Below are 25,251 nucleotides of genomic sequence, written 5' to 3' on the forward strand. Positions count from 1 at the left end.
AAAGTAGAAATCACCTGACCAAAAAAGTGTATCGACTGCCTTTCCTTCAGCCTTCAGGTAACATTTAACATAGGAACACATGTGCACACACTCTGCTTTCCCCCATCTTCTTCCTGGAATCAGAAGCCCTGCCAGGTCCCTTCAGTCTCCCCAAACTCCACAAAGAATGGCCATGAGCTGTCATGCTGGGCAGTCGCACTCCTCCCAGATCTGTGCATGCACCAGACATCACAGATCTGTCAGTGCTCTGCCCCATCACGCACGAATGATACAGTGTTATATGATGCCACCACCAACATCTGTTCTGGCTGGGGCTCTGGCTCCTTCCAGCACTCTGGGGAGAGCCTCCAATGGGGGAAAAGTCAAAGTGCCTTGGGCTCAGCTACTGAGGGCACATCTCATCTCTTCTGCTGGAGTCCTGGATTGGCACCGGGACTGTGCGCATCAGCTCAGCACCACCACCACACATGGCCAGGTGCCCAAAGTGCTGATCAAAACTAGACATGCAAATTAGTAAACCCATCACCACTGCCACCAGAGCTCTGTACAAAAATTCTTGTTTTCAATATGACAAGTGACTGAAGTACCACTTTCCTTCAAAATAAAAAGGATATTGAAAATAGAGATTGAATAGTTCAAAGCATGTGTAATAGGGCATGAGGCCCCTGCCAAATCAATTGTGAGTTTAAGTAGGCTCAGATGTGATAGCTAATTACATTTATATCTGGGATGTCTGTTTGGTGGTCTCTGCAAAATACCAAGTTTTGACCTTGAAGAGATTCCCAGTGTAGAGTTAGCAATAGCTTTATAGCAACTACCACCGAACCAAGCCATCAGATTTCACTCTGGACTTAGGAAACATCTCAGGCATATTTCCATCACAGCTTAAGCTGGTCTAAGTCAGAGCTGGAACAAGCACAGGTCCAGCCAGGCACTTGCTGTGCCCTGACACTATATTTGTCTCATGATGAGAACAACTCAAAGAGCAAACCAGAAAATTAACAGACACAAAAGTGAAATTACCAAGTTGGAAAAAAAAAAATAATCCTGTAACCTTTTCCTCACTCAACTGCCTGAACTAATTTGCAATAGAGAGAGAAAAATGCCAGCAGCAGACACTGCTGTTCAGCAGCCTTACACAGCTGAGGTACGTGAACAAGTCAGACACAGGAGCAGAGCTCAGGCTTCTCTCCTGAGCACTGGAAATCACTGGCACTTTTTTTTGTCCTATGCTTTCTTCTTTACTTACTTTCCTTCACAGCCTTTCCATTTTGTCTCCCTCAGTGTGGCTGATACCTGGCTGTTTTGCATTTTTCTTTTTCCAACTGTTCTTTGTAATTGCCTCCTGTAAATGATGCAGCCTGCTTTCCTGTCAGCTACTTTTCCCTTTGGTGAGGTCTGGAATTTAGAAGTTTGAAAGGCTTTTCCTTATGCTAAAACAGTATGAGCCTAAAAGGCAGCATTTCCCACCAGAAATATACGTGTCTATTATACCTATACAATAAACAGTATCTGGAATTGGCTAGTTTCATGGACTTCACAGGACAGGGGTTCTGATACATAAAATGGTGATACAAAGATTGGTGCAGGGTTTATTTATTTCAACTGTTCTCATTTTATTAGCTGTTCCTTGATGACACCTATGTTGGTCATCTTTATAGGATTTTTGGCATGGAAAGCCACATCTATAAAACCAAGCAGTGCCCAATACACTGTGGGTATATATGCAAACACTGCTTGAGATTATACTCTGCATGTTCCGAGTCTCAGTTATAGAACAGCAATTCTGCACCCTTATAGACACGTAAATGGGCTCTTAAGAAGACACGAGTATAATTTGTAGCCAGCCTCAAGACATTAACTTCCTCCCACCATTTGGAAATGTGTTATCAAGCTGCATTAGGTTTTGAAACAATTTTTATGCAGCAGAACAAAATTGTGTTGAGGCATCTATTGCAAGATTAAAAAAAAAATTCAGTGTTTGTTTTTGTTCGTGCCCTGGTCAGCAGTAAGAAGGCAATGCTGTAGTTTTCAGAGACCATCAAGAACTTCATCACAACTGATGCATCCCTACAAATCATTTCAGCTTTGACAAGACAACATTTTTCAATGCAAATTCACTTTGTTGGATGTTCTTGTTGGTTCCAATCACCTTGCTTCCATATTAACATCCCTTTTAAATGGCTACAGAGCAGTAAAATGGATCTTCACACTGAATGTCAACAGGGTTAGGCAATAGGTGTTAGGAATAATTCCTAACATAATGTCCTGCCTCTGCTGTGTCCCTAATGACACAGTTTGAAAAAGGATTTATTACAAATAATATCCTTTATGAAAAGCAATACTGCTCAAGGCTGACACCATTCACTAATTCACACTGAATGAAATACAGGATAATTTTCAAAAGCTTTGCTTTTTTCCTTTTTTTTTTTTAGTCAAAAGTTCTGACTGTTCTGATGATATTTAAAAGGGCAGATACTGCTTAAGGATAAATCAGTCTACTTGAGTGCCTAAATTTGTTGTCTCACATTATCTCATTGGCAAAGTTCCTAATCCATAAGTTTTAATCTGCAACTAACTGCACACAGCGGACCGATTCTACCAACCTTCTTGGGCTAAAGCTTTGAGGTAGTCACAGGAGAGACAAGGCAGTGGGAAGCATGCTATTAGATGTTGCCTTCTGGCAACAAGCAAACCGCTGCTATTCTGATGATGTTGCAAGGCAGGATAAGCATGTGTTCCTCAGATATGCTATTAAGGGCGTTCAACCTGCAGGTCTTTCTATTGCAAGCCAGTGGTTTTGGCCAGGACAAAACAAGAGAACTGACAGCACTAAAACATGTGCTGGGTATATCCACCCTGGCAGTGGCAATGGTGGGTGGTGCTGGGTCAGTGTTTGGCTAACCAAAGGCAATGAAGTGCAGCTGAATTTCTCACTTCTCTCATAATGCCCTCCTGCTTTCCTGCCTGAGGAAATCTGCCTAAGTATTAGGTCCATTCCACAAACAGGAGACATGAAGACAAGAGACAAGGGAGGGCTGGTGCCACAGCCCGAGGCAGGCTGTGCAACTCACCCTTTGCTTCCTCCAGAGCACAGTGGCGCCCCTGCGGCTCCACTTCGCCTCCCACTGCCCCACCAGGCCTTTGCATTTTAGTTTAACTCTCAAACATTTTACAGGACTTCCAAGTAACCATTCCTACTCCTCAGCACAATTCCAGTTCACATACCCTTCTTTATCTCTCTTCATCATTAAAGACCCCTTCCCCTAGAAACTTCCTAATTTCCCCATTCTTGTCCTCTCCAATTGCTCCCTCCAGCCATCACTTCTGAAGACAGAATTGCTGAAGAGACTGCATTCACTGGGAATGAATTCCTAAATGATGAGGCTTAACAATGTTTGTTTCAATTTCTATACCTTGAAAAAGAATGCACTAATTTCCCACTGGTCTCCCAGGAGAAGATTAAGATCAAGTAAACAATGTTTAAAAAGCATTTTGCAGATGGCAAAAGAAGTCCAAGCATTTCCAGAGATCTAGTGAGAGGAAACATCTTGTTAAGCTGCGTGTCTCAAATCAGTTTCAACATTTTTATTTTTTTTTCTCTCTCTCTTAAGGTTACAAGCTTCTTTAAAAGAAAAAGTAATGTTCAGGTTTTTTGGCACTTGCTGTTTGAAATTCATGTCTCTGTCATATTCCTTCGGATTTTCTCCTGTGCTCATTACTATGCTCTCTAAGTGCTTAAAAAATATGAGCTCCTAGGACAGTAGAATTTTTAAATTAGTCAGAATGTGATGTTCAGAGGAATTGAGAGATCTGGGAACTCCTTGGAATTCATTAGATGCCAGATTTAAACTACACATCCAAGCTAGATTTTCGCATTTCAAAGATTACTTGTTAACATATTTAAACAGAGCGTTCAGGACTGAGGAAGGGCAATCCCCAGAGACTCTTTAAAACAGGAAATGTAGAGAAAGAAAGAATTGGGGAGAATTATGTTACAACTGGCTTTTGACACTGATTAGTAATTAAACTGGTAAAAAAATTAAACTCTTGAAATTATTTAAAATGCATGCACAGAGCATCCTTTCCCAAGGAGCTGGAGTGCCTTTTTAAGGATCCTGCAAAAGGCTGGAATGGTAATTCATTTGATTTAACTGATTTTGCCACCTTTTCTCTGGGAGGTGATAAAGCAGGTTGTCAAGACAGATAAGAGTGCTGCATTGTGGACTGTGTGCTCACAACGTTTTCCAATTTGAGCCTTCTATCATCAAGGCTTTCTCATCTTCAGGCAAACTCAAAGCATTACAGATTGCAATTCTTTCAGTGTCTCAAAGTGCATCAGGCATATTAAAGATAGAGAAAGCAACATGTCCCAAAGAGAGGATTTCTTAATTACTATTTTATTCTCTATCTTATTACTTTCTAAAGGCTTTGATCAATGCTTTGGCCACTGCACAAGTACAGAGGAAGTCTCTGTCATGGCCAGGTGAGTTTATCATCAAATTTCAATGTAGAGGTATAGCATAGAAAAAAAAGGAAATTCTTGAATGGGGACCAGAGGCAAACACAGCAGTCCACATTGTCCTTGAGGCAGCTTGATTTCTACACATCGTATCTTCCCTTGCATCGGGCAATACTGGGACCTCTGCAGGAAAGACAATGAACAACCTTGTTTGGTCAATGTTGCAAGAGCAGAGGAATGGCTGGAATAGGAAGGACCAAGAGATTTGGCACAAGTCACATCAAGAAAGCATAACTTGGACCAAAACAGATTTATTAAAGGAATGGATTTCAAAGCCCATCAAAAGACTTTTGAAGCTCATTGATATACAATGCCAAGTATTTAAGAAAGAAGAGCAGTTGTGAATAAAATGGCCCAAAGAGAAGAAAATATGGGATAAATGCAGAAAAATCTTGAAATTACTCAATTGAGAAGAAGATGCTAAGAAGTTTTTTGACATGAATGTTTTTAATTTTATTAATTAAAAAACAGCCTATTGCCAATGATTCCTCAAGTAGGCTTTTTGTTCTTCAGAGCCTGAAATGCTGCTGGGAAAGGAAGGGTATTCCTCTTTTAAACTCTGATTGCTCTCTCAATACATGCTAGAGAAAGCTAGGCATGACTAAACTATTATTTCAAGAGTTAGAAGATGATTGTGGATGATAATTATATCCTGTTGAAAACATCCCTTGAGGTAGGGATGGAATAGGGTAATTTGTGACCCTTCCCCTGTCTTCAATTACTAATGACAGCCTGAACTGATAAAAAAAAGAGCAAGGCTTTGGGCTTCAGCCACATGAAATGCCTCTCTTTGCTAAACAAATCACAAGCATCACCACTTTTACATTCAAGTTCAAGCTAAACATGTGCTGGAGTGCCCTTGCTGAACCAGAGTGGGAATGAGGTGAGCATGCAATCACCGCATGGGTACGGAAGATACCCTGTATTCTCCACTTAGAAATTACTCTTCCTCCTTTTGAAAAAGAAACACAGCTGCTCCTGAGCTAGGGCACCACTGCTGAAACAGCCAAACCACCCAGCCAGGGGAGAGCCTTGTGGTGGGGGACTGCAATGCCCCAGGGGGTGAGGCTGGAGCCTGGCTGAGCTGAGGGCACTGCGCTGCTAACTCCAGGCACCCAAGCTGCTGTTCAGTGCCCAGACATGCTTTAGATATTTTCTGTACCCTACTTCAACCTTACTCAGGATTTGAGATGTTGACACTAAACAGTAAACCTGATACCTTGAATCATTAAAAAACAATAATAGCCCCAAAGTGGGGCTATTAATTTCAGTAGGAACCAGAGCTTATGTAGGTACCTTTTATTTTTTTCTTCTGTAGGAGATATCCATTCAGCTATTCATTGAATTATTTCTTTTTTCCAGAGTAAATTTTGAGATGCTTTTCTCCTGGGACCCCAGATTGTAAGACATCCTGCTTATATGCTATAGTCCTAATAAATACAGATCAGACTTAAAGAGCTTCCATAAATGTCATTATTTCAAGGCAACCTACTCGTTCTTCAGAAGTGGAAAGCCAGAAACACCTCCAGGATGAAACACCTACACATGGAGAGATTTCCAATTCCTTCTTTTCTTATTCCCAAGATGTTGCCAAATGGAGAACTGCTTTACAAGCAGGGATTCACAGCCAAACTGAGTACTGGACACCCCCAAAGAGCAAACACAGGAAAACTGTCAAGGACATTTGAACTATGGGCACCTCAAAATAAATACATGTACTGTGGGAGAGAGCATGAGGAAAGTGAAGGTTGCTTCTTTGGTTTTTCTTATTTCCACAACCTACTTTACCATAATTGAATGTCAGTGTGTAACACCTCCTCTGGTGAGCACTCCTGCACTGTTTTCAGGTTAATGCATGCAGTGGGTACAAACAAACAGCTATTGCTGTTTGTTTGTACCTACTGTATGCATTAACCTAAAAACAGTGCAGGAGTACTGCACTGCACGCTGAGGTGTGCTGAGGATTGAGGATTTTTTAACAGTGATGTTGTGTACCCTGAGAAAATAAAGTGTTGTGGAGCTGAAGACAAACAAGAAACAGCAGACCTCACACCTCCAGTAGCACTGGGCTGTGCAGCTGAGGTGGTCATTTTTCTACCAGACCCAGTCTCATGCATAGGTTTACGACAACAACTCCCACCCCAGAGGAAGATCTCTCCTTTTGCCCTTCAGCTGGGCTTCCTGGCAAAGACCTGCAGGGTCCCAGCTTTGTCTAATTGTCTCTGGCAGTTGGAGCTACAATTCCTCTTTTGAGGGCTTCACTGGGATAATGACATAAGCCATTCTTGGCACGAGGGGGTTCCCTATCTGCAGGTGAGATGCTAAGCAAGGTTTGAGCTACGTAGAACACCACGCTCTGAGCACTGTCGGCAATTGCTTTGCACAGTGATGGTGAGAGCTGTGTGTCTAATTTGGGTAGCAGCAGATGGATCATTTAAGACAGAAAGAGACTGGCACTACCAGCAGAGCAAAGGGATAACGTGTTCCTTCTGCAGCACAAATCTCACAAGTGACTCATGACTCTTCTACAGCTCATGCTGGCATCCCATGGTCTTTGTGACTGTAACTGCACATTTTAAAGGTCAGGATATAGTGCTTTCTCCCCAGTACCTTGGAATCCATACAGGTGAGGGGTTTGCTCTGAAGAACCTCCAGTGCACATGGTGGTTTCCATATGGTTTGATCAGCAGGTTGCTCTTCTCCTCCTTCTGGCCCAAGAGTAGAGATTATGAAATAATCTAGCCAATAAACCTCTCAGTTTGATTCCCGGGTGCTCGTTGCATACATAATTATCATGTTCATGACTAATATCAGGCAGGCCTGGTGGCTGAGCCACACCCACATTCCTTCTGCGAGCCCTCATTTCAGAACAGATTTCAATTAACTTTCATCAGATGTTTACGGTGGCCCAAGTCTTTTCTTCTTTGTGTAGGTGTTTATATTTCAGTGCTTTATATTTAAGGATGTAGCTCACTGCTAACTAGAACAGAAACTGGTTTGGGCATGCGCTTAAATGGTCTTCTGTCTACTGGACTTTTTTAGGTGGTACTTCCTCTGACATCAAAGCCCTGGCATTAACTGAGCTGTGTGTGCAGGCTGCTCACATTCATGAGTTAGTGAACACCCGTAACAGCCTGGAAACAGGGCATTTCACCATAGTCCTTGCCGAAACATTAGAAAGCCTGAAGCTGAATGGTGTTGAAAAGTCCATTGCTTTCTTGCCCGAAATGCAATTGTCATCTAGATTGGGTAGTAGCTTTCTGTGCAAATTTCAGTTCTGGCTACCAATGTATCTTGGTACTGCACAATTTATACCAGCCTTAACTTAGGGGGACCCAAATCAGCGCAGGCTGTGCTCAGTGATGGTAAAATCCCACGGAGAATTTCAGTCAGTGCAAGGAAACCGCTGGCCAGAAAGAAGACCCAAAGGATATGAATATACCAGTGCTTCTGCACATTTAACTTGCCTCAAATTCTCTTGATAACTTTACAAGGAGAAAAACAAAACAATACAGAGGGCCATGTGTTTCACAGGCTGGAACATTGCACTGAAGTTGAAATAGGCCCTCCTATTTTAACAGCTTGGTAATGTTTCTTTTACAGGTTTCTGAGCTGGATCCAGCTGAAAATAGTAATAACTCACCTTTGACAGTTATGTAAAAGATTGCAGCCTCAGTTCAGCTTCCCTTGAAGGGGGAGCTGAAATTTGCAATCATGTTTCATAACAGCACCTTTACTGGCAAGCTTACCAAAGAGGCTTGGGATAGGTGACCTTTGCAAATGAATAACCAACAGCTTTGACTTTAGAAATAGTCTTTCATAATGAAGCTGATCCTGGGAACACACCCTTTGCTTACACTGAACTTTTTTCCCAGTAACTTTAAATCAAAAATTACGTTTAAACCATTTAAACTGTGCTTTAAATTGTATTTTTATTCCTACACTGGATGCTAACATAATTAGGACTATGGGTCATCTTCTGCATTTAACTACTCATATTGAATATAAAGTCCTAAATGTCTTTAATATGTATGTCTTCATTGCAGACATGCATATTTAAAATAGTGGTTTTTTAAACATATCTTCAGTTTTCAAACATAAGCTTGCTCAACTCCTGCTGAAAAAGAGCTTGAAAGAATAAACCAGCTTGAATATTCAAAATCCAACACATCAATAAGAATTAAAAAAACAAGTAATAACAAGTAATAACAGCCTATCAATTTGACAGGTTTTATTTTTAGTGAATTTGAAGTTGTCACATTCTCAAGGATTCTTCTTCCAGATCTCAGGGCTAAAAGGGCTACCTACCTCCTATTTAACGAAAGGTAAGTTACACAAAAAATGCCAGCTGTCATGAGATAAAGGACAAATCATGAGTCAGCAAAATCATTCCAGAGCTTTATCAAGGAACTTATCTTTTCTTCCAGGTTGTTTTCTTTTGTGTGACATTTGTCTGACATTGCCTGAAATGATTTCCTTACACCTTGGGAGTTTGGCTGGGACACCTGACAATATTACTGACAGTGGATTAAAGACATCTGCAAACTTTGTATAAAGAAGCAATTGATCATCCTACAGTCTGGGAAAGGAGAAGAAAGGGAATAAGGAGGGGGTGGGAGAGGGGAAAAAGGGAAGAAAGAAGGAAAAGAGGGTAGGAAGATTTGTTTCCTTATTTATGTATCTTCAACCCGGTAGTATAGGCATTCATGCAAAGATCGTCACTGAGGATTTGTTACAGCCTTTTTTAAAAGTGAAAATACTTAGTAGCAGAGACAGTACCAACATGAAAAAAAATATCCTGATATATACGAAATGTGTATATATATACACCACTCTACATAAAATATATATCTACATATCCTACAATGTCCTAATCTGGTTTATAGATGGGCCACAGATCAACTTCATTTCCTGCTCTCACAAAACAATCTTACTAGATCTTTAGTAGCAGTAAAGGAACAAACAAATAGAGACTGTGAAACTGACCTTACATGTTAGTGAAAGATAAGTCAATACTAAAAAAAAAAACAAAACCAAACAATAACAACAAAAAAAAGGATTAAAACCAAAAATAAATGTATGTTGATAGAGCTGAAGATTGCTTTGTTGGTTCCTCCCTTGGTTTCAGCACTCAGTCCAATGTCCCAGTGTTGTAGCTTTTATTTTTCTTAAGGGTTTTCCCCCCATCTAAAAGCATTGCTGGGGAAGTTTTAGGCCTGTTGAACAAAATCTTCCACGTCAATGACCTCTTTGGAAGAATTTAGGGAGAAAGGAGATTTCACTCCAAAGACACATTGTGGCTGCATCTACTTGGTGTGGCAGAAAGTACAGGGAACTGCCTCTCCAGGACTTGTGTATGTCCTGGTGCTCTGCACAGCTCATGCATCCAAGCAGTGATGGTCACAGCCAGGTACAAAAGCTGAGCCAGAAGGCTCATGGAAGGACCTGTCCATAAGGACATTTCTAGACTGGCAATGAAGCCTGTGTACTCAGTAAGCTCTGGGACTTTGGTAAACAGGGGTTATGATGTACAAATGGAAAGAGAGCACGTGGAGAAAACTCAGGAAAGTCACTATTCCTTTTCTTGCAAATCCAGTAGTGGCAACCACGGCTCGCTTGGACACAGTTTCTTGCCCTTTGTCCTGGGGTGTCAGACCAGATCCCTGCTGTACTCTGAAGAAAGCCACTTCCCAGAGAGATGGCTGCTCCTGAACCAGCAGCATCGTCCTGTTGTTCCTCTGCCTGCTCTGTGTTGCATCAGAGTTCATCTGGCTTTCAGCTCAGACAGATTACACACATACTTTTCCCTCTAAGGCTCTGTACAGTTGCTCACCCTAAGTCAGCATGACTGTGGGCCCAAGTCATTAAAGACCTATGCAAGCTATACATATTTTTAAAGGATACCAGGTTAGAAAACCTCCAGGGTGTTTGCCCTAGGCAAGATAACTTTATGGTAGCTTTTCCCATTGTACTAGCTTGTCAGTGTTTGAGCACTTCCCCTCTGTGTTCTCATTCCGTTCACAGTCTGGAGTTTCACTTTCATTTCTCTTGGGCACTTAAGTTTCAGTTCTCTTTCGGCACTGCCCTTTCCCTTACTGACACCTCCCTCAGCTACTGAATTACTTGTAAACCTGCTTGGAATATCTTTGTCTTCTTTTTGCTTTCTCATAACATTCCTTTTTTTTTTTTTCTTTCTTTCTTTCCTGACTTCACATCTTTCTCATCTGTTTTCCTCAAGTATCATAGTTTAAGCCACTAAGATGGGAAAATTAGGAAGGGCTGAGTTAATTAGGTTCTTAAGCTTATTTGTGAAACTAGGAATCAGCTTGGGAACTGTCACCAATAGGGATGGGCTTCAAATGTTTTCTGGATGAGGAGAGTGTACGTTTAACCACTACCCTCATGAATTTGTGATTTACCTTACCTACGTGGATTTTTTAACAGACCAGCTTACCTTCGCTTTCTGCCATCCCCTTCCACCCATTCCCAAAAAAATAAATTCCTTTTTCACTCTCCATGGTGTTATCTATTTGGAACTATGTTACATTTTATTTGAATCACAGATTGTTAAAGTAGGAAATGCTATTTCTAACACTTGGATCATTGTCATTCTGATCTTGCGAATTCTATTCAGACTAAGTATCTGTTCAAATTACTAAGCAGAAACCTCAAGCCTTATTTCTGTGCTTCCACAATTCCATCTTGGCACATCCCCCAAGTCACAGTAATTTTTCTTTGGGAAAAAATATAACAATAATATGAGAAGAATTGCTGTAATTCTAGAATTACCACTTCATAATGACAACATAAGAAAATATTCTACTGTGGCATTATGATAGCTGCTTCGGCTAATGACTGCAGGGATCTGGAGTGATTCACAGGTCCAGCCCAGCCATAACTGGAAAACAGAATCAAGTAAAAGAGGATAAAGCAAGTTTATGAGTCTTCGTGACACTTTTCTTCACCTCCCTAGTCCTGGGACCAGCAAAGTTGGGAGTCTGGGATGGAAGGGTAAGGTCTGACCCACTTCCCACTCTTGCTCCACTATTGAAGATTTGGTGATGACACCATGGCAGTCCCCCTGTGATGCCAATGAATGAGGAGAGCTGCACTGAGTCAGGGTCAAGTCCACCTGTGTCACTAGAAGAGGACTGAGCAGCCACTAGGAACTTATAAACCCAACATGAGCTACCTTCAAATTAGTAACTAAATTTTAAAAATTAAATACATATGTTCTGTACATACATAAAAATGCAGGAAATTGTATAGTCTGTAACCACCACTCAAGATTGCTCTCTCACAAATCTGAGTGATGCATAAAACACTATTATAATCTGAAAGCCAGTTTCTTAGTTGTATAATAAAGCTCTTCATCATAGCATGATCAGCTTCTGCACAGATAAGGGCCAGTCAGCTCTGGCAGTTTATAATTCTTGGTTGTAAGCAGTTCAGGGATGCTGCTCTGCAAAATTGTAATTAAAATTAATTTTATACTTCACTGTGCTGTTAAGCAAGCCACAGGCTTGGTTCTCCTTTTACATATACCTCCTTTCTGTAACTGTGCAGGAATCAAAGTGAAAAGCATTGCAACTTTCTGACTACTCAGAGTACTGCTTAATCTTGTAATTGTAGGCTTTTCATTGTGAAACACAACAGTTGGGAACACAACTGGGGGAATGAGAGAGCAGCAAGCCTGCTATTTCCTAACAGAGTATCCCTAAGCCATTTTGCTATACTGTATATTTTTCTGCAATTTTTCCTTTATTTCTCTATTGAAAAAAAAAATGGGTGAAAAGACACGGTACTGTAGCAATAGTAATTTTTAAAAAGGAGACATCTTACAACAGCAGAAGTTTCAAATGCACTAGAATTTAGAAAATAAAAATTAGAAAGGCCTGTAGCAGCCATGTTTCCACACTCAGCATTGTTCCACCACCACCACCATCGGCACGGCACAGCTCTGGGCCAGCTCCCGCCGGCTTTGGGCAAACCCACGTGGCTCTGCACACCAGAGCCACCAGCCAACGCACGGCCTCATCTCAGGGAAATCTTTCATCCAGGAGACAGGGAGGCTCGCTCGGACTGGTCCCAGGCGAACTGCTGACCGGTTCCCATCGGCGTGACCAATGCAACTCCCCGGGCAAACGCGAGGCCCGCTCCCGTTCCCAAAGCGGCCGCCGGTCCTCCCTGCTCCGCGCGCTCGCCGGGCCGCGGCCGCTGCGCCCGCGCGTGCCCGGGGCGTGCCGCGCGCGCAGCCCCGCGCACACCGCGCCGCCCCGCCTCGCGCCCCCCGGCCCCCGGCCGCGGGCGGGCGGGCGCGCGCGCTGACGCGGGCGGCGCCTATAGGCGGAGAGGCGCGCGCGCGCTCCGCCCGCCACCCCCCCTCCCACTGCCCCCCGCCGGGAGCTCGGGCCTCAGCCGGTCCCGCCGCGCCGGCCCAGAGCCGCGAGCGCTCCACCGCCGGCGCCTACCGGCTCTGCGCGGGCGCCGGGAACAGGCGGGGAGAGGGGGAACCGCCGCGGGAGCGCGCCGGGGGGAGGCGGTGACGGGGAACGGCCGCCGCCGCGAGCGAGCCCCGCCCCGCCACGCCCCGCCCGCCCACTCCCCGCTCCCCGCCCGCCGGGACCGTTTCGGCCGCCTTTCCCCCCGCTCCGCGTGCGCGCGCCGCTCCCGCGCCGGCCGGGCCGCATGAGCGGCATGAGCGGCTCCGCCTGAGCGCCGCGCGCCGCCACCTCCCTGCTGCCGCCGGGTCCCGGCGGGCGTCGCGTCCTCCCCGCGCCGCCGCCGAGGATGCTGAAGATGAAGCTGCCCCTGAAGCAGACGAGCCACAAGGCAGCGGCGGCGGAAGATGCGACGGCGGCGGGGTTGAAGGAGCCCGGCGGTGCCCTGGACTGTCACCTCCCGCTGCAGCAGCAGGTGCCCCGGGCCCGCGGGGGCGCCGCGGCGGCGACGGGGAGGGGGTGTGGGCTGGAGAGGCCGAGCCGGCTGCACGGCCTGGGCCCGGGGCCTGGGCCCGGCCCGCCGCCCCCCCCCGCCTCGCTGGGCGCTCCGAGCGGCGGCGGTCCCGGCTCGGCGGCAGCCCGCACCGATAAGGAGACGGTGTACGAGTGGTTCGGGCTGGTGCTGGGCTCGGCGCAGCGCCTGGAGTTCATGGTGGGGCTGCTGGACCTGTGCAACCCGCTGGAGCTGCGATTCCTGGGCTCCTGCCTGGAGGACCTGGCCCGCAAGGACTACCACTGCCTCCGCGACTCGGAGGCCAAGGCCAACGGGCTCAGCGACCCCGGGCAGCTCGGCGACTTCCGTGACCCCGCCGTGCGCTCCAAGCTCATCGTCTACCTGGCCCTGCTGGGCTCCGAGAACCGCGAGGCCGCCGGCCGCCTGCACCGCCTCCTGCCCCAGGTGGACTCCATCCTGCAGAGCTGCCCGGCGGCGCGGCGGGCCCCGGCCGAGGAGGAGGAAGAGGAGGAGGAAGAGGAGGAGGGGGACGTGGTGGTGGTGATGGACGGAGCCGCGGAGAACGGGCAGGCCGGCCTCCCCGCCGCCCAGGGCCTGGGCTGCGGCGCGCAGGAGGAGCTGCTCCTGCTCTTCACCATGGCCTCGCTGCACCCGGCCTTCTCCTTCCACCAGCGGGTCACCCTGCGGGAGCACCTGGAGCGGCTGCGGAGGGCCCTGTGCGGGGACCAGGAGGAGGAGGAGGAGGGCTTCGGCCGCCACCCAGCCCAGGTAACACCGCGTCCTGCGCTCTTCCTGCTGCGCCATCTCAGCGGGTGGTTTCATCCTTCTTCCATCGCTCCCTCCCGTTTTTGTAGGAGCGGCTGCTTGCTTTCCCCGAATCCCCCCCATTGGGATGTGGTCCCTTCCGTCCTCCCCCTACCACGGCAGTGTCAGCCCCGGCCGCCCCCACAGCCTGCTGCGGAGTGTCTACTACGAATTTCTTGGCGGGGGGAAGGGTTGATTTTCCTAGCCTGCCATGCTTTCTGGAACGCTGTTTTTTTTTTCTGGAACTCTGCCGTGCTGGAGTGCAGGGTGCACAGTACTGAACTGGCTGCCTCGTACGCTGTAGGCCACTGTACGAAGCAGGAATACAAGCAACAGCTTGACTAAACTTGTAAAAATAGAAATAATAGGAATGCTAGAGACCAGATTGCCTAAGAGAGCATTCTCTAGGGGCTTCAAACCAATAGAACACGTAGAAATATTTTTTTTTTTGTGTGGAGCCTGCGTCCTTGCCCCTTCCTAAAATGAGACACAGGCTTGAACTTGGCAAGAATCAGGGCAGCAGCTGGGTCACCAGCTCTAAGGCTGATGTTCTCTGAAACATCAAGTTCAGCGAGATGGCTGACAGCATTGGGGAAGGGGTGGTAATGATTCCACTAAAGAAACAAATTAAGATATCACAACTGGTGCTTCTGTGCAGAGAAAAACTGATATTTTTTGGTGTGGCTGTCGGGAAACAGCAAAGCTCACCCTGAAAGCAGATGTGCCACTTGTTGCTAGGATGTGGCTGTCACCGGGGATGAGGGCTTGCAGTGAGTGACAACAGAAGCATTCTCCTGTGCAGTAGCTGTTTAAGCAGATGTTTCCCCCCAATGCCATTCACTGCTGCCCTCTTGATGAGCACTGGGGTTAAAAATTGCCCCATTTTTATGCGGCCAAGCCGTCCTCATGGAGCTCTGCAGTTTTTGGTCTATAGATGGCCTCTCGTGCAAAAGGGAAGGAAGGGCTGGAACATGGGTGTTTATAGTACCGTTCCACTGAACCCATCACGTTTTCATGAGTTACTTGGCAGAAAAGGGTACAAAGCAGTAAGGGTTGGGGTTTTGGGATTTTGTTTGTAATTTGCTTGCTGTGCAATTTATTTCAGCGACTTGTAGAAAACTTATACATTGTCTGCAGTACGAAAGGAATGTTTGCCAGAGATGGGGTATGCTCTTCAGGGAGTACTCAGAGGAGACAGGGATCCATTTCTAAGTCTTTAGATATATTAACTAAATGCCTCTATCATTTAAAGGCCAAAATGCATTTGGCAGAATGGGCAGATGTTACAGGACTGAAATCACAATGAATTCGGAGCATCGGTCCAAAAAGTGTTTATTTTGGCTCATTGGCCTGTGTCTAGTTTTATTCCAGAATTAATCCTGAAAGTCCATCTTTCCGGGGAAAAGATTGAATTGCAGGAAGTGGTAAGACTGGACACTGTCCCTTCTGGGTTTAAAGTGCTGGTAACCGGAAACATACTTCCTGCCTGGAACTGGCACAGCAGTTGTAGCTGCTCATTGTGTCCCCACCAAATGCAGTTGGGAGAGCGGGCTCTCGTGAACTACTGGAATTGAAGTCAGTATTGTGCGGTGTTCTGGCTTCAGCATAAAAGCAGCTGTCCAAGTTGTGGTTTTGTTTACTCGGGGAACACTGAGAGACCCGAGTCAGCTTGGCTGAACATGCACATCACATACACCGTAGTCGACACAGCAGTGAAACGGCAACGCTTCCGTAGGCTTTCCTCCCCCTCCCCCCTTTCTTAATGGCTAATTGTAAATACAGCACAGCCTTTCTGGGAAATAATGGCTGACAGGGAACAGAGGGATCAGTGCGTTTCTGCTGAGTATTTTCAGTCAGCGTTCCACGGTGACGGTGGGCCCTTCGCAGATAAAACGCTGGAGGAGATGGAGCCGCTAGCGGGGTTGAAGATTTCCCTGGCAAAACGTTGCCGTAGCATTACATTGAACTTGATTTAAAATCCTGTCCCGGCCTTCTTTAATCTCTGAAATTTGAGTGCCTTCAGGGCTCTGCGTTTGTGAACTAGAACGGTTCATAAAAACCTCTCTGAAATTTTATTCGGCTGGGCTGGTGTCAGAAGGGCTGGGCTCCATCTCCGGGAATAACCCGCTCCGTGCCGGGCAGCCCAGGCGGCTCCACTCGGGAGCCCTCGCGGTGGTCGCGGTGCTCCCCGTCCTGCCCGCACGGGAAGGGCTCGGGCGGGAGGGGGACGGGGGCTCCCCCGTTAGATGGGCACAGCCAGGAGCGGCGGTGGACACGGCGCCCCAACCCACCGAGCACCGTCATGGCCCGGGGAAACGGGGTGACCCTTTTCCTTGTTTGGGGGCGGACGGTGGGCCACGGAGAGCCCGCGCCCCCTGAGGGCGCTGCCCCGCCGTGGCGGCGGAGGGCCGCTCCGCCAGCCCCCTGCGCGGACAGGGATGCGGTGACCCATGGTGGGCGCCGCTTCCCGCCCCGTCCAACATGGCGGTGCTGGCTCCCGGTCACGTGCCCTTGGGGCGGCGCCCGGCCCGGCCCGGCCCGCCGGGAAGGGGCGGTGCCGCCGTTGCATAACGGGGGGGGCTCGGCCCCGGGACCGGCGGGAAGCGGCTGTGCGGGCCCTGCGAGGGCCTGCTTGTCCGGCACAGAGGGCCCAGCAGCAGTGCCGTGTGCAGGGGCTGCGAGCTCAGCTTTGGGCTTCCCGTGCTTGGCTCTCGGGCGTTCTCAGCTCCCGGCTTCTGACCCGTCGGAAGGTGGTCACTGAGCCGCGTGGTTCACCTGGGCCGCGAAATACTAACGTGTTCCTAATGTGTTCCTATGGCTGGCAGCAGCGATGCGAAGTCAGGCTGCAGACTTGAGGGAGTTGGGACCTGGAGTAGAATCAGGTGGTTTGTTCGGAATTCCTTAGGGCAAAGGACTGTGCTATTGCACGCGTCGTATCTAACAAAATGGCTCGGTTTGAGGTTTCAAGGAGCTGTAACGCCTAGCTTTAGTGAACACCAAGAGAGGTTCGCCTGCGAAGAATTTGTGGGTGATTTACGATAACATAAAGCAATTTGCTTTTTCCCGTTAATGGGGTTATGTTTTCTGGTTAGGGTCTGTGTTGTCTGATAAAATCGAGCTCACAATAAAGTTGCTTCGTGACAAAGGGTTAACAAGATTGTTGCTATTTTTAGTGTCTTATTTCAATGATTTCGAAAAATGTAACATTTCTTAGTAATGCATTTTAACAAATTCGGCTCAAAACGGAGGATTTCAGAAGTTGTGGGAGGTAGGACTGCTGGAGTGGGATGGGCAGAGCTAGGATTGACTTACAGTTGATAAATTTTGTTTCTTTATGAAGTGTTCTGAATTAAGGTTTGGGAGTTTTTATACTTAAAGTAGAAACACTTGATACTATTTTCAAGTTCTTAATTTAAGGTGTGGTTTATAACAACATCTTTTGGAAAAAAGTCATTGGTGCATTAAGGTGGAGAATATAAATGTTGAATCTAAAGGTGAAGTGTAAGAATAAATCAGCGGTATTCGCTGCTTAGTAAAAGAAGTGTTAATGTGCAAAGGTCCTGTTGATACCACAGTATATTGGTTTAAGTAACAGAATGCATAGCTTAACTCTTGCATTATTTTTGTTTAATAAGTGCACCATTATCAAAGCAGTTTGACTTTATTGTTCATCTTTTTCTATCCCATCGGATGTCTGGGGTCAAAATGCTGAAATACTGAAGGAGCTACAAATTTCAACAAACATTATAAATGTGGCATGCATTAGGCACTGGAACACTTTATCAGGCATATTTCACAGGAATAGAACCAAGGTTGTGTTGAAGTAAGCAATCTCCTGGAGATAATGGTTTGTTGAATAGTATTATAATTAGCTGGCTGGAGGATTCTTCACAGAAAAGTCTCTACTTGTAAACAAAGGGAAAGTTTCTATTTACAGAGTATTTTTCTTAGTACACTTCTATTTATAGGATATTTTGTGTGCAGATTATAAGAGTGATTTTATAATTGATCTTCAGTCACTTGCAGCAGAATAAGGTAGTAGAATTTAATTTTAGAATCTAAGCTCTGTCTGCAGTGCAGTGTTTTTAGTGTCATAGAGTTGAGTATAAGGAAAAGTGTGTCTTCAGAGTCTGGTTTAAATAAGCTACATAAAGATAAAAAATGTCATTTTACTCTTGGCAAAGATCTTTTAAATGGTGATGTACTCCAGGGAAATACAAATGTTTTACAAGTTTTGCATGCTGAGATGAAAAGTATTCCAGCTGCCTCAGAGAACCTAACAGCCTTGTCTCTGAACAGGAATTTCTTGGTCTCCAAACAGGAGTTAAGAATTTCCAGAAATATTACTGGAAGTCTCTGGAAAGGAAGTCATAGCTAGATAAAAGACAATGGCTGAAATGAATGAGTTCTACCTAAATGTGGATGCTGATGCTCTAGGAAATTGCAGAGTAAAAGCTTTCATTGCTTTGAGCTGTTTTAGGTATTTTATTCTAAATATGAAGTGTTAGTACAAGTTTGTAGCCTTTCCCAGTCCCATTATGCCAGAGTTAATCCGCCTCTTGCTGTTGTCCCTGACAGTTTGTTCTCCAGTATAGTAAATGAGTACTCAGGGTGTTGAAAATATACCCCTGACTTCCCAATGCTTGTGCTTAGATTGCTGTAGTTGAGCTGTGGTCTAGTTTTCAGGGTTGCCCAACGCTGACTTATTTATAGGTAGCAGGATCTCACTGGGCTTGGAGCGCAGAGGACTCTCAGCTTTTTCTAAAGAGCTGCAGAAAAGGGTGCAGGAAGCAGCAAGTGAGATGGTTGTGTCTGTGAAACCTCTGAAGTCTGTAGGGTTCTGCCTGCTTAAATCTCTCACCTTGTTTGCTTGCCATTATCAGTCTCTAGCCATAGCTGTCCTAGAAAACGCTACAGCTGATTCTTCATTACTGTAATTAAAACAAAATACCTACGTTCCCTTCAAGAATTTGTGAATTTCTGTAGTATCCTCCAAGTCTAAGGGTTCTTCTGGAGACCAAAACTGGCAGAGATCTGGCTAGAAACTGCATTCCTTTGTGAGTTTCTTCCCTTTCCTCAACCTCTTTATCTTTTTGGGAAAGTAAAAATACTTGGAACAACTAAAGAAAATTTAGTGTCTTGGGAAGTGTCTTAGGAGCAAGTTAACCACAAGACATAGATTTTCTGTCTGGAGATTCTGGACTTTCAAACTATGCTGGAGTGCAAGGATTGGACAAAATGACATACTGCACTCTGATGGTAATTAAGCATAGTAATGAAGGCATTGTCCCTTCTGAATACTGACTGTACTTTAGTGAACTACTCTTCAGGAGCAAATGTTTTTTAAATCCTCCTGTCACTCTAGACTGTTACGACAATAATTTTTTGTGTTAGTCTGAACTGCTACATTCAAGTAATTTTGTTTTGATTCACTCAACTGACAATAGCAAGAGTACTGAAGTTGCACAGAGTTGTTGGATGAGCAACCACCTGGGGATGCAGTCACAGCTGAACTGATGCTTGGCTGTCTCTAGCTTCAAGTTCTCTACTTTGTTACGGACTAGCTAGGTTGGACTGAAACTGTGTTTTAGGTCCTGTTGAAGGCTAGATGGAGGTGAGACTTAGAACACACTGTATTTCTAGCAAACACGAGGTGCATTATCCCCAGCACTGTAAATCATAGGTGTAGCTGATACTTAAAATGCACTTGCCACAGGCTGAATTTGTTGGAAGAAGGTTGGTACGCCCTTTGTCTCAAAATTGTTATGGTTTGGTAGTGCTATAGGTTAGTGAGTATGTGATTGCTGAAGATGTCGCATTGGTGTCGTTTTCCTCCCTGAATCAGCTGATGTTCTGTTAAGTTTCTGTCTCCATCATAGTGTTTTGTTGTTGACTCTTACAAGCGAGCTCTTAACATAGTTTCACTGAACAAATGCTGTAAAGTACTTCTAGGCACCTGTGCATACTCTCTATGCAGTCCAGCTTAGTGGATTAGTTAATAGGGCAGTTGCACATAATCCATTTGAACTGTATATTCAGCCACTCAGGCTTTTATTGTACATATTATGGGTTTTTATGTTTGGTCACTGAACCATGAAGGGACTGAGGTTGGCTGCAACCTCTGGAGCTCATCTTGCTTAAGCAGGGCCACTTAGAGCTCGTTCCCTAGGACCATGTCCAGATGACCTTTGATTGTCTTCAAGGATATAGATTCCACAGCCTCTCTGGGCAACATGTGCTTGGTCACCCTGACAGTGAAAAAGTGTTTCCAGATGTTCAGAGGCAATCTCCTGTGTTTCAGTTTCTGCCTGTTGCTTCTGGCACTGGTCACTGCTAAAAAGAGCCTGGCTCCAACCTCTTTGCACCCTCCCTTCAGATGTGTGTATACACACACACACGTACATTTTTATAGATACACGTCTTTTTCTGCAAAGCTCCTCTATAGTCTGTTAGGTCCCTGAGTGTTTGGTGCCTGTAGTTATTCCTGCCCAGGTGTAGGATTTTGCCCTTTCCCATGGTGAACTTCCTGAGATTCCCAGTCAGCCCATTTCTCCAGCTGTGGTTCTATGTGGAATCTATCTGGAATTTGTTCTTGAGGTTGATCCTGCATGTTAAAAGATAAGTTGACAGGGAAACATCTAAGTTGTCGGTTGATTTGACAGAGATAATTTGGTGGGTCTTTGTAGTCCTAGATCTTGAGGCTGATTCTGCTCTAGTCTTGTAGGACAGAGCAGCTTCTTTGCATCTTAGAAGAATTGGACGGTGCCTTTGGATAGTTCAAAGTTTGCAGATTGGAAGGTTTAGCAGCAGTGTCTGTTGGGCATTTGTCTGTGGTCTTGATCTTGCATTTGCCTAGCAGCTTAGCCGAGACAGTGCTGGATTTTTTTTGGTTGTTGTGTTCTGGGGCTGCAGGATCATGTCCAGGGAGGCTACAGTTACCAGTGACTGACTTGGGGCTCAATGGGACAGGCTTCTGCTCAGAAAACCATTTATTCAACACAGGAACAAAAACCCATCTTAGATCCAGAGACAGAGAACCCCAAAGGAAGCAGGGTGGTGGGTTTTATGGGACAGAACCAGGGTGGAGTTTAAGGTTAATTATGTCTAATAGGAACATAGCAAGGGAGAAACCACAGGGGCACAAACCGAATCAGAACACCCTGGGCTGTCACCCCACAAGGGTCCAGGGTGGGCTCACAGGGCCCATCCCCTGAGGCAGAGGATGGAATCCACTCTTCCCAGGCTTTACAGCCGTGCCTCTCACTTGAACAACACTTATCTGAAACTAAATCTTTGCCTCCCTGGGAGGGGGGCATCTCACAGTTAGGGGACAGTCTGTTATATCTTCAGTGGTCAGCATTAAACAGGTTTTGAAGCATTGCTGCTCTGTATATTTGCATTGTGAGTATTAAATGCATATGCTGCATTTCCATTTTAAGATGGCCTGTATCTGAGCCACACTCCACAGTGGTGGCATGCAGATGCAGTTGCTCAGAGTGTTGAGTAAGGCTTCATCTCTGCTGCTGCTGTTGTCAGAAGAGGGTTCAGCAGCACACAAGTATGCTGGCAGTTTCAGCCGGTTGTTGCTTCTGGAGAGGTGTTGTTGAAGCTTTATGCTACCACAGCTGTGTAGTGATACATCCGCTTATCACAGCTGTGAAGCAATGAGGGTAGGAGCTTGCAAGGTTTGTTGTAAGCAAATCATGGCTTTGGTCTTGTAATTGGCACCACATCTGTTAATGACTATTCTGACATCACTCAATTTTCTTGAATGTGCAGATGCTGTAATTGATAACATGCTATCATGAGTTAGACCTTGATTTTTTCCAAAATGTCTTCTTTCATCTGGCTTAGTCAGTTCCCACTTGTAGATGAATGGAGGAGCTGTGCCAGTTTACATCTGCACAGCCTGCAAGGCTGAGTAGTGCTGTTCTCATAGCACACTTACTGTAGTCTTGCAGAAAAAATAATATTTCATATCTGGGCATGTGGAACTAATCAAGCTGTCCAGCTGCTGCAAGTGTGTTTCCCTTGTTAGTGCTCATCAGAGCTGATGAATGAATAGTTCTTCTACGAAAGTGCAATGCAAGCATCAGAAGACTGTGCATCAATTGCTTGCTCATGATGATTAGTGGGCTATCCAATAACAGATTTCAGTACATATTGCCAAAGCAATGCCAGCATGACATTGTTTTATCAGTCATTGATAGAAGGCAGAGTTTGGACATCTGACATGTGTAGGTTAGCTGAGATCTGCCCAGCTCACGTGGCTATCTTTCTCAGCAGCATGTCTCACCATTTTAGATATGTGGTGCCTGTGTTACAGACAAGCACCCCTGGGCCCTGGTCACACAAACACTTCTGGACTCCTCTTCAGGAGGCTGATTGGTAGAGTAGGATGGAATAAGTCCATAAGAGGGAAGAGGGGCCCCAGAAAACTGATTGATATTACAGGATCACCTCCTCTGAGTTCATTAGTAATGCATCCAAATGAGGAGGAAGTCAGACAAAAATACTAGGAGGCCTGTGGATAAGTAAGTTGCTTCTGGACAAGCTCAGACATGGAGAGGAAGCCTACAAAGGGTGGAAGGCAGTGACAGATAACCTGTGAGAAACAGACAAGCTGTTTGAGCAGCTGTCTTAGGAAAGCTATGATAGAACTAAATCTAAGAACCATCTTAGAAATCTAAGAACTAAAGAACCATGATAGAACTAAATCTAGCCAGTGATGTCAATGGCAGCAACAGAATTTTCTGTAGGTACATTGGTGGTAAAAGGAAGACTCAAGAAATTGTGAGCCCTCTTCAAAAGTAAATGGCATATTTGGTCCCCTGGGATATGGAGAAGGCCAAGGTACTCATAAACTTTTTTTGCCTCGGTCTTCACCAAGTACTCCAGCCCACATCAGTGAAGTCACAGCAGCAAAGGCAGGATCTGGGAGAATGAGGAACCACCCACTGTAGGAGAACATGTTCAAGACCATCTAAGGAATGTGAAGGTGTGACTAGATCTTCTCGAGTGTGACCCGGCTAGCTCAGTGATGAAGTCTCTCTTCACTCAAGTTTTGAGCCAGCATATGTTTGTGAGATTCACTGATTTTCTTCAAGAATTCAAGTCTATAGAGCAAGTAAAGAAATCAGGGGGGGACTCTCTCTCTGGTTTGCATTCCACAGTTTATTTCTGTGAAGGGGAATCCAAAGGACGAGAGACAAAGGATTTGGGGTCTGGGGGGTCTCTTTTAACAGGGTTTCTCGGAGGGAGGGAACATCAGAGAAAGAACCAATTATTTTTCTCAGTTAGTACATCTTACAAACTTTCTACAAATCAAGGTTACACACACCAAGATAAGAAATAACAGACACCAACTTCTTCAAATGCCCACAAAGGTGTAGGAGTATTCTCCACAGAGGGGCAGAGGAGGAGAGAGGGGGGGCTTGGTTTCCTGGCAACCCAGGGGGGAAAGAAAGGGAAGGCAAGGTAAGCATGCCCTCTCAGCTTCCATAGTTTAGAGGCATTCTGGGACACAAAAAAGTTACAAACTTCCGTGTTGGAAAGAAGGGTTCTCTTCTCCCAACCCCGTGCTTTCCTGGGCTAAAGAAACTTCAAGCAGCTGGAAATGCCAGCAGGGTCCTCTCTTTACTCTATCCGGCCTCTCGCCGTGGAGCTGAGGAGAGAAACTTCAGTAATCATGGTAACCTGACGCCAGGTAAACAGTTAGGAGAAAGAGAAGCTGGGGGTGAGGGGAGAATCACAAATAAAAGATGGGAAAAGATACATTTCAGGCTATCAACTACAACAAAGGTGCTCAAGACAATGGGATCTGATGAGATGCGTGCATGGGGGAACTGATAGTTGAAGTGTCTCAGCCTCTATCCATCATATTTCAGAAGTCATGGCAGTCTAGTGAAGTTTCCACTGACCAGGAAAAGGGAAGCATAAGCCCCATTTTTAAAAAGGGAAATAAGAAATACCCAGAGAGCTAGAAGTTGGTCAGTCTTACCTCTGCCTGGCAAGATCATGAAACAGGTCCTCCTAGAAGCTATGCTAAGGCATGTGGAAAATAAGGAGACATTTGGTGGCAAATGTGGCTTTGCTAAGAGCAGATCATGCCTGACAAATTTGGTGGCCTTCTACATCAGGCTGGTAGTGTTGATAGGTGAGGAGCAACTGATGCTGTCTCCCTGGACTTGTGCAAAGTATTTGGCACTGTCTCACTTGATAGCCTTCTCTCTAAACTGGAGAGACATGGATTTTACAGATGGACCACTTGGTGGATAAGGAAATTGGTTGGATGGTCACACTTGAGTTGTTTTCAAGGGCTCACTGGTCCAAGCAGAGACATGTGACAGCTGGAGTTTCTTGGGGTTGGTATTGGGACTGGTGCTGTTCAACCTCTTGGTCAGTGACATGGACAGTAGGATCAAGGGCACCCTCAGCAAGCTTGCCAATGACAGCAAGCTGTGTTTTGCAGTTGTCACACTGGAGGGAAGGATCTGCAGGGACCTTGACAGGCTTGAGAGAGGAATCTCAGTGAACCTCATGAAGTTCAACTAGGCCAAGTACAAGGTCCTGCCCGGTGGCTTGGGAGAATCCCAAGCACAAATACAGGCTTTGTGGAGAATGGATTGAGAGCAGCTATGAAGAGGAGGACTTGAGAGTGTGGTTTGATGAGATGCTCAATGTGACCTGGCAATGTGTGCTTGCAGGCTAGGAGTACAACCACATCCTAGATATTAGGAAGAAATTCTTTACTGTGAGGGAGGTGAGGCACTGGAACAGGCTGCCTGGAGAAATTGTGGATGCCTCATCCCAGGAGGTGTTCAAGGCCAGGTTGGATGGGGCTTTGAGCAGCAGTGTCCAGTGGAAGGTGTCTCTGCCCATGGCAGAGGGGTTGGAACTAGGTGATCTTTAAGGTCGCTTCCAACCCAAAACATTCTGTGATTATGAATCCTGGGATTGCAGTCCTGGGA

At 45.8% G+C, this 25,251-nt stretch overlaps 1 protein-coding gene across 4 annotated transcripts in view; it reads left to right on the forward strand.

The window, feature by feature from the left end:
- The first annotated feature begins 13,244 nt into the window (after positions 1–13,244).
- ZCCHC2 (zinc finger CCHC-type containing 2) overlaps positions 13,245–25,251 on the forward strand; it is a 45,548-nt gene continuing 33,541 nt past the window's right edge. For 2 of the 4 annotated variants that reach the window (XM_086899355.1, XM_086899360.1), the window contains exon 1: positions 13,245–14,245. In XM_086899355.1, coding sequence (XP_086755481.1) covers positions 13,313–14,245 — 933 coding nt within the window. In that variant the 5' untranslated portion in view covers positions 13,245–13,312. The remainder of the gene's footprint in view (positions 14,246–25,251) is intronic. The other 2 variants (XM_086899339.1, XM_086899350.1) reach the window with 1 other exon arrangement.

Source organism: Cyanistes caeruleus, chromosome 1 (genome assembly GCF_971803275.1).
Source record: "Cyanistes caeruleus chromosome 1, bCyaCae1.hap1.1, whole genome shotgun sequence".
In the NCBI taxonomy this organism is placed as follows: domain Eukaryota; kingdom Metazoa; phylum Chordata; class Aves; order Passeriformes; family Paridae; genus Cyanistes; species Cyanistes caeruleus.